Consider the following 10,000-nt stretch of genomic DNA (forward strand, 5'->3'; position numbering starts at 1 on the left):
CAGACCTCTGACCTGTGAGACTGTAACCATCCGTTCTGAAATTTATGGATCCGAAGCTAATTGCACATGGTATTTATGTGCTTTGTGCTTACCCCCCCTCCCCCCCACCCTTTCCAACTTTTAAAACTTTGTATCAGTCAAGCCGAAAGCCTACATCAAAGGGGAGGCGAATTTTATTTATATGTGTAAATTTTAACAGGGGCCTGAGATACCATTTTTAATTATTATAATTAAAGGAGTTCGATTATACAATCTGTTTCGTTTCGGTAGGTTTCGTTTCGTTTCGGTGGGTTTCGTTTCGTTTCGGTAGATTTCGTTTCGTTTCATTTCGATTTCGTTTTGCACTTTACAGGTACCCCATAAATCTTGAAGTTTGGTATCTTTCTGTGTTTGAAATTAATGAATTGGCCAAATACGTAAGAGCTGACTTTACATTTTTACTTGCAACAACCAAGAACTATCAAAGTATGCTAACTCTGAAACAGACTTGGTAACATACCCAAGTATTTTTGTAGAAGTGAGATAAAATGCAAGTGAATTGTTTGTTAAATTTCGCAAAGAATTATATATTATTGAGAAACTTTGCGCATGTCCATCAGCTATCAACACGTATCTGTGAGCTGATCAGGATCCCTCATGCAGACAGAATGCCACTAAGGGCTGTTCCAGAAATGATCAAATGTGGGGGTCGGGCGGCAAACGATATTTTTTTGTGTGGGTGGTTGTATTTTTTCATATTTTAATTGGTCCGTGGTTGGACTGTTAAAAAAATATTTATTATGGGTAGTGGGTAGTTTCTATTGTTTTATTTTGTGCCACGTGGGTGTTGAGTTTTCAGAATATTTTTATTGTTGCTCTTGTCGTGTTGGTTACAAAACGTCGGAGGGAAAATTGAAAACGTGCTTTTGAAATGCTGCTTTCGAAATCGGAAATCGGAAGTAACATAGAACTATTCGAGTTGTCGCTCTTTGCAGCGCATAACTTTCCATTACGGCACTCTTCAAATTAGAGGCGCGTTTAGTAGGGTCCCTTTGGACGTGATGGCGGCGAACTCTGTTCTGTAGATTATTACAGTTTACAGTGCATCGATTTTGGGAATATTTTGAAACCAATAGGTATTCCGTTTTCTAATAAAAATAGGCAAACCTTAGTTGATTTATACGAGGGTACCGATGCGTTATATTTATCAGTCAGTGTGATGGTGATATAGAGGCCTCCGGGCGCGGGCTCCATTAGAAGACGAACGATTCGTGAAAAAACATATCCATACCCATTTCATGATAATAGCATCATTTGGACTCCCAATCTTTCCAACATTCCCGCCATAGATGCCTTTGATTGTTGATGTGACATCGTTTCTTCAGAACTACTGTGATACAATGTCGCACAGGCATTACCGCGTCATTGACTAGAATATTTGTCCCGAAAACCTCGCAAGATTTGTACCGTTTTCATTTTTAAAAATATTTTTGTGGTGGGTCTGGTTAGTTTTTTTTTTTTATTAGATGGATCATTGTAAAATGAGTTTATTAATTTGATGGGTCATGGGGTAATTTTTTATTTTTTTTTTATGGGTGCTTGGTATATACAAAAGGTGCCTCCTGACCCCCCCATGTATATATTTCTGGAATAGCCCTAAGATGAAACCCATCTAATGTCCTTTTTAAGATCTTCAATAACATAAATGACCTATTTAGTATGGGCATTTCTCACAGCTGGTATTCGTAGTTTTACCAAGTTCGTGCGTTTTAGTAAGAATTGTATGTAATCATGGAAAACATCAACCTTACAACCATAATCAGTGAGTAGGGTTGTATTTTTAGCTCACCTGAGCTGAAAGCTTAAGTGAACTTTTCTGATTGCCTGTTGTCCATTGTCTGTCTGTAGACTTTTTATATTTTGGACTTCTTCTCCAGAACCACTGGGCCAATTTCAACCAAACTTGGCAAAATGCATCTTTGGATGAAGGGCTTTCAAGTTTGTTCAAATGAAGGGCCATGTCCCCTTCAAAAGGAAGATAATCATAAAAATGCAAAAATAGAGTGGGGTCATTTAAAAATCTTCTCAAGAACCACTGGGCTAGAAGAGCTGAAATTTACATGAAAGCTTCCTGACATAGTGCAGATTCAAGTTTGTTAAAACCATGACCCCCAGGGGTAGGTTGAGGCCACAATAAGGGACCAATGTTTTACATGCAAAAAATCTTCTCAAGAACCACTGGGCCAGGAAAGTACAAATTTACATAGAAGCTTCCTGACATAGTGCAGATTCAAGTTTGTTAAAATCATGGCCCTGAGGGTAGGATGGGACCACAACAGGGGATCAAAATTTTACATACAAATATATAGAGAAAATATTTAAAAATCTTCTCAAGAACCACTGGGCCAGAAAAGCTCACTTTTACATGAAAGCTTCCTGGCGTAGTGCAGATTCAAGTTTCTTAAAAAATCATGGCCCCCCAGGGGTAGGGCAGGGCCACAATAGGGGATCAAAGTTTTACATACAAATATATAGGGAAATCATTAAAACATTTCTTGTAAAGAATCACTGGGCCAGAAAGATATACATTTACATGAAAGCTTCCTGATATAGTGCAGATTCAAGTTTGTTAAAATCATACTCCCCCACCTCCTTCGGGGGGGGGGGGGGGGGTTGGGGGGGGGGGTTGAAGTTATACATACAAATATGTATAGGGAAAATCTTCTTCTCAAGAACCATTGGACCACAAAAGTTTACATTTACATGAAAGCTTCCTGACATAGTGCAGATTCAAATTTGTAAAAATCATGTTCCCTAGGGGTAGGTTGGGGCCACAATGGGGATCAAAGTTTTACATGCAAATTTACAGGGAAAATCTTTAAATATGGGCCAAGGTGACTTAGGTGAGCGATGTGGCCCATGGACCTCTTGTTATAGGTTAATGTTCGAGCACCTCTCCATCCCTTAAAAGTAATGGAGCCGAGGCCCCAAAGGGACTGAGGCCCATCGCTTTACCAAAATTGTAAATTTCATGATCCCCGGGGTAGGGGTTCTGATCCCAGGGCGGGGCCAAACTTGTTATATAATGTATATGAGTAAAACACTCATACAACATCTTAGTGCTGTTGATACTAAAGTAAAACTAAATGGATAGAGCAGGTAGTCTTTTACCAATATTGTAAAGTTGATGATCCCTAGAGTAAGGCTTCTGACCCCAGGGTGGGGCCAAACTTAGTATATAGTATTTATGTGCAAGTTTTCTAATACTGTATTAAATCTAAATGCATACTTAGGAATAGTAGAAAAGGATGTACAAAAAATGGTGAATTTCAATCAAAACCCCAGGTTATGACTTAAGGATGAGTCCAAATTAGTCATATGTTTGGATGTTTTAATGTTAATACATCTATCATTTAAAGCCTTTCATCAGTGTATGCACTTTTGAAGGCAGTGAAGTTTTAAGAACACATCTTGTTTTATACTGTTGCTGAACATTAGAATTAAGCTTAGATATTCAGAACAGGAAATTTTTTTCTAGATTTCATAGCCCATGGAATTAGTGATACTTTTTCACTAGTATTCAGGTGACCGATAAGGCCTGTGGGCCCCTTGTTTTAAAATACTTAAATTCACTTTACAAACTTTTTATTATCCAGAGGAGTTTTCTCAGTATGCCATGAAGAAGCCAGAATATGCAAAACTGTTTAAGACTTACCATGATGCAAAGACTAATGGTCACCAGAAACAGGAGTGAAAGGTTCAGAAGCAGCTGGTACTGAAACAAGCATACAGAGAGTGAGGATGATATTAAATAGCTAACGTCGGTGTCTGCGGAGCTGGTGCTGACCGGCATTTTGTTTTATGTTTGTTATTTTGTTTTCTGTTTAGACAGTATTATCATTGTCTTTCTGCCCTGCGGATTTTTAACTTTGACACAGTCATGGGTTCTTCAATTATGGATAGGATGTAGTTATTGTAATATATTTTATTGATGATATTGAATTTTTCAGAAATTTAGCTTATACTTACTGTGGTTTCTTATCTAGTTTTAGTTTATGTAAGGTGTCTCATATCTGTTACATATACCTTTCACAGTTTTAATTTCATGTTATTTATTACAACAAATACTTTATAAAAATAGACATGTAGTTCATTTTAATTGCCACGTTCACTAGCCCTTTTCTCTGGATTTTTCTTCTCACACTATCAAAAATGTTCTCTGTAAACATTTATTTTCATTAGAGTACATGAAATGCTATATATACACACACATAGATAAAACATTCTTAGCACAAACTATGAAAGTGGGTAATCTGATGTTTCTTTTTTAATGTTTTGAAAGGGAACAAAAATATTTTTTTACGGGAACTTTTTTCCCCCCACTCATTGTGAGTTTTGTATTCATAGCAGTATAAAGCTAAACTGCAAGAATTTAGGTGCTAATCTGAGAGGAGGGAAACCTGTAGCTATATGGTTTCATTTGATTCCATAAAATACAAATAAGTTTTGGAATATATGGCAGTTGCAGACATATAAGGTGGGTGGGGATGGGCATTGCACACACACACACACACACACACACACACACACACACCTTGAACATTTTCTGGATCTGCTCCTGTGTAGTGAATCAGGAATTTAAACAGAAGTATTTATGTAAACAGATGTCACAACACCTTGCACTATATACAGGGGATATAACAGAAACAGGATATGGAGGGCTCTTAGTGCTTATTATTTTAATGAATCTCATGTTTTATTAGAAAGCATATTATCAGTAGATGTTGGGAATGAAAAAAAAAATCAAAAGCATGCAAATGAATTGTTGTTCTGATTGAATATGAAAGAGTTCTTTTTGCTGGTCATATCAACGCAAAGCTTTTCTCATTCTAGGCCCCATTTACTCAAAATTCTTATGGTTTCATATTTATCACAGGATTTAATAGTATTACCTTTTATTTGGAATAACAAAACTTTCTTTAAATAGTTCACTGAAATGATACCTCTACGAAAAGGTAAGATCAGCCGTACCTAAACATGGTAAAAGCTCATTGACTGTCACTATTTGACTTTTTGGCCAAAAATGAAATGTTATTCCTGTTTATTTACCTATAGGTCAGTTTGAAGTGTTGCAAATTGGGGAAAGAAACCCAATATTTTAATGTAGAACTTGATTCCAAATTTTATTTGGAATTTGTTTTCACAGATTTATCATTTTAAAATCAATACTCATTTTAAGTTAATGTGAACCACAAATCAATAGTATTATACCCATAAATTATTTTAGCCATCTCTTCCTTCTCCTTTCCCCATCTTCTTCATGAAAAACATGATGGATACTGGATTTAATTCTCAAGACTGTTATATTTGAAACCTTTTTTTTCACCTTTTCGTGTGGCATCTGTTATTTTGCCACTTTTAAAAGATTAATAGCCCCATACACTTTGAATATGTACTTTATAAGGTATTGCTGTGACTGAATTTTGTTATTCATTTTACTGCATCAGAATGTGTTGTAACTTTTCTATTGTTCTCAAGTGTGACTGTGAATAGTACTGGATAGTTCTGAAAAAATCACAAGGTGATATTTATCATACATTGATGGTGTGGAAATTATATACATTTGTAACTGGAAACAGAAAGAGATAAAATGCTCTCAGATGAATCACATGTTGTAGCTGTTACATTAGATATTGTGTTGACTTTTTGAACATTTCTGATCAAAATTTTTCAGTTCTTCATCGCCTATTTTTAAAACGCTGAATTGCTTCATATGGTCCTGATAAAGGGTACGTTTTGGAGCAATCAGAATCTTTCATTGCAAAATCCACACGAGATCTAGAAAATGTTAAGTTTTTGAGACTCAGGTGAGCACTGTGGCACATTGGCTTTTGTGACATTAAAAAAACTGCCAACTACTTTTAATTCACTTTTAAGTGCAGTAGTTGATACATTCAATGTTTAATTTTTACTGTATATGGGCTCAAATTGTAAATACTTGTAAGATAAAAGCATCTGTGCTGGTGGGATATTTGTGCAATGTGAATAATTTTGTGATATGTACTTAAAACAATGGGGTGTATGTTGCGTTAGTGTTTGTAGCTAATTGTTTTATAGCAGACTGTCTTTTGAACATACTGTCAGCTAAAGGTGCTTTTTCATAAATTGGAAATCTATTTTGCATACATATATTATGTACATTGTATGTGAAAAATACTTATCTTCAGACAAATTATTTTATATGGCATCAAATGTCTGGATGGTTGATTGAAGTATAAACAAACTGAGAGGACATTAGTAGCACTAGTTTTATCTTTGGAACTAAATGACTTATCCATTTTACTTTTTATGCTGCCGTAATCGGAGATTTGGGGGGCATATATTTTGGACTGTCTGTGTCTGCAGAAATTTTAACCTTGCACAACTTTTGAATGCTTTCATATTTCACATGTGTATTTCTGGTGACAAGGCCTTTCTTTTGGTATCAATTTTTTTTACCCTATGACCTTCACCTTGGACCTACTTTTGAAAAAACTAAACCCTTGACCATAACATTTTGAATGGTTAGTGCAAGGGCTTTCATGTTTCACATGTGTATTCCTTGTGAAAAGACCTTTGGTACCAAAGTTTTTGACCTCATGACCTTAAGAGTTTGACCTTATTTTGAAAAACTATAACCTCGGCTATAACTTTTGAATGGATAGTGCTAGAGCTTTCATATTTCACATGTGTATTCCTTGTGACAAGACCTTTTTTGGTACCAGAATTCCTTTGCTGCCATATGGGAGTATTAGTGTTTCAAAAACGTACAAGATATTACTCCTTCGTGACACACAGTTGCAATAGTTATTACACATCAGCTTTTTATTTATTTATTGAAATGGTCAGTTGCTCGTGTTTCCTTATTCAAGTTTTTCAGTATTTTATAATCTTCTATTTTAGTAATTTTATCCTTTTTTTTCTTTCTTTTTTTTTACCATATTTGAAAAAAGTGATTAAATTGGTATTTTTTTTCAAGCCCCTCAAGAGTCTGTCAGGAATTTCCAAAGCACGAGCAACCAGTCTCTTTCCTTGTGGTATTTATATTCATGACCTACTAATACTCTAGTCATTTTATGTGTGTGTGTGGCTTCTGGCTGATGGTATCATTTGAAGTACAAGTTAATTTTCCTCAGGGCCAAAGGACTTGAGGTTTCTTTGCATTTCATATACATGTATATATGAATCTCTTCCTTTCTCTCTCTCGAGTGTTCAATATGGTGTGCAAAGATGATTTTTTTTAAGTACATGTATATTGTAAATACCTATTTTAAAAAGCGACTTTCATGATCTGTGATTTCTATACATGACTTTTTGGAAGAATAAAAACAGTCAGCGATTATTTTACCTGCTTTTTTTAAAAGTGCAAAATGAAACTTATTGGCCAACACAGCACATTTCTTTTGGCTGCAGTAGTGAAAAAGCGATGTGCGTTAATGGCTATATGTGCAATAAAATATGTACTATGAAGACCACATTGGTGAGTTTCTCAGCCCATTTACGTGTATAATATTGCTTGGAGAGAGATAAGATGATGAGTTTGGCTTCATATTGCTAGCAGAACACTGACGGCTATAGCTCCAGGATCAGGTTATTGCTGGTAGGATCACTGTAAAGCATTAGCAGATTCCAACAGAGCTATCAAAATTCCTTTTATTTTATATACACAATATATTTTCAATTGACTTGGACACATAGCTTTTGTGATCAATTTTCTTTCATCATTCTTCATGTTTTCCTTTGTGATTTCTTCTCCAGCAGTAATCTCGGCTGAATATTTGGACTGACGCCTTCACCGAATCTCTCCTTCATAATTCATGTCTGGAAATTTACTTTCAGCTTCGGCTAGTTCTATCAATTAATGTGCACTTAGGTGACACTGCTGTTCGCTTCAGATAAGTGATTTGACTATCAAACTAACTGTCTATCACTGTTAATTTTGTATTGCATACCGTCTAGGTATAAAAGTCCCAAAGTGATAATGGGCACTAAATTTTCCGTTCAAATTTCCTCTTCCACGACACAATATTTGATCTCCTGGAATTGAAGAATTCCTATAGTCTGCTTTATTTAGTGACCGATACATTGTATCTCTACATACCTACTTGCATTTCGCTAATTTAAAAACAAACTATAGGAACTCTTCAATTTTGGGAGATAAAATATTACGCCATGGAAGTCTTCATTTGAATGGGAAAATTAGTGATGGTTTATTTTATGGAATTAACATACTTAGACGGTAAGTAATACAGCATTAATAGTGATACAGATTTGGTTTAATAGTCAACTAACTGATTTGAAGCGAACAGCAGTGTCACCTAAGTGCACATTGATTGCTAGAACCGGTCGAAGCTGAAAGTAAAATTTCCAGACATGAATTATGAAGGACTGCTCCGAGATTCGGTGAAGGCGTCAGTCCAAATATTCAGCAGAGCCGAATCTCAACCGAAATTACTCCAGCAAGTGCAGCATGGATGCTATCTAAAGGAATCATAGGATTAAGATTGGTCTTACAAAACACCTAGAGACATATATGGCAGAGAATTAAAAATTTGAAGAAGAAATATCAAGAAGCTGAGGAACGAAAGACGCGATGAAATTCCGTCGCCGATTGATTTGCGATCAGCGACATCTAGGTTTTAAATAGCAGCGATTGTCTATGAATACTTTTTTTAAAAAAAGTTTACAAATGCAGTACAAGGAGTGGTCAACTTGTCAAAATTTCACTTAATTGCTCTAAATTACAGTCTATGCACAAGTCGGGCAAGGGACGTTTCAATATGTTTTCGGGTTTAAACATGGAGGAATGCACCATATGTAAGGTTCTACCCAATGAAATGAAAAAACAACTACTGAAATATTGATAAATTCGCATAAGAATACTTTATTTGTTAATTCATTAGTGATATTTGGAGTGGGGCTGACTGTTAGGGGCAACCTTTGTGACAAGTCACTCTGATTCACTCTTGGAAGAAATTCCATTTGCCGACCGAGATAGGGTTACCATGTCATGTGGGTGTATGTAGGACTTTGGAACAGCTTGTAAGTAAGCATTCCCATGATTACTGTTAAAATTAACATATTTGACTGCTTGACCAAGCAAAGGCAACTCTCCCGTTTGTTTCTTTCCTTGTTTCAAAGGTTGAAGTACTGGAAACATGAGTTTTGGGTGAATTAGCGCATTCTCGTCAACAACATGACTTTTTGAAAGAAGTCGAAATTGATCAGCAACCAACCAGTTGTTTAGATAGCACGATGGAGAATTATGATCGCAGCAATTTTGTATCCTGCCATTTTGGTAGTTATTGTAAGTGTCAGATACTTTTTGGTCGAATTCGCCGGCAATATATTTCAGGTTTTCTGTTGACAATTCGTCATTTAAACGAATGATCAAATCGAGGTCTGTGGCCATGCAAGAAGCACCTAGATCGGGGATATCCTTTCCTTGCAATGCCTAAAAATACATGTAAGCATTGTCATTTAGTAGACGTATTAGATGCAAGGTGAAGATAACGAACAGTGATCAATCCCATAACTCCTACAAGCAATACAAAATAGATATTTAATGAAGAAATGTAAATGCAAGTTTTGCATGGTATTTGATATTCTGATTTTTGATCTAGAACATCCTTACCTTATTGTTATTCTATAAAGAAAAACTTTAAGACGAGTGCATAGGTGAAAACTACTGATGAAGGAATATAAATACGTATTATCAACAGACCTTGGAAAATATTTCCGCAAAAACTTGGGGGTGTGCTTGTGGGAGATCAATTTGAGTTGACCATTCATCGATCTCAAATTCACATTCCAGCAAGTCGTCCAAAGTGAGCTCGTATTCGCTGCCGGCGATAAATTCACCGCTGACTGACACTTTGCCGTTTATTTCAAGATCTTTCAAATCCAGCAGAAGTTCAGCCAATCTTTCCGAATGGACATCTTTCGAGAAATGGACACACTCACCAACAATCACTTTTCGAGT

General features: G+C 35.9%; 2 protein-coding genes across 5 annotated transcripts in view; one reads left to right on the top strand and one right to left on the bottom strand.

Annotated features, from left to right (window-relative positions):
• LOC125663974 (lysophosphatidylcholine acyltransferase 2-like) overlaps nucleotides 1–7,360 on the top strand; it is a 45,285-nt gene extending 37,925 nt beyond the window's left edge. For all 4 annotated transcript variants that reach the window (XM_048896440.2, XM_048896438.2, XM_056166814.1 and 1 more), the window contains one exon: nucleotides 3,636–7,360. In XM_048896440.2, the coding sequence (XP_048752397.1) occupies nucleotides 3,636–3,733 (98 nt within the window). In that variant the 3' untranslated portion in view covers nucleotides 3,734–7,360. The remainder of the gene's footprint in view (nucleotides 1–3,635) is intronic.
• A 1,525-nt stretch (nucleotides 7,361–8,885) lies between these two features.
• Nucleotides 8,886–10,000, bottom strand: part of LOC125664166 (uncharacterized) — an 8,771-nt gene continuing 7,656 nt past the window's right edge. The window contains exons 4-5 of the mRNA XM_056166959.1: nucleotides 9,743–10,000; nucleotides 8,886–9,472 (exon numbers count right to left, since the gene is read on the bottom strand). The exon at nucleotides 9,743–10,000 is cut by the window's right edge and continues 317 nt beyond it. Coding sequence (XP_056022934.1) covers nucleotides 8,969–9,472; nucleotides 9,743–10,000 — 762 coding nt within the window. The 3' untranslated portion in view covers nucleotides 8,886–8,968. The remainder of the gene's footprint in view (nucleotides 9,473–9,742) is intronic.

Source organism: Ostrea edulis, chromosome 1 (genome assembly GCF_947568905.1).
Source record: "Ostrea edulis chromosome 1, xbOstEdul1.1, whole genome shotgun sequence".
Lineage (NCBI taxonomy): Eukaryota > Metazoa > Mollusca > Bivalvia > Ostreida > Ostreidae > Ostrea > Ostrea edulis.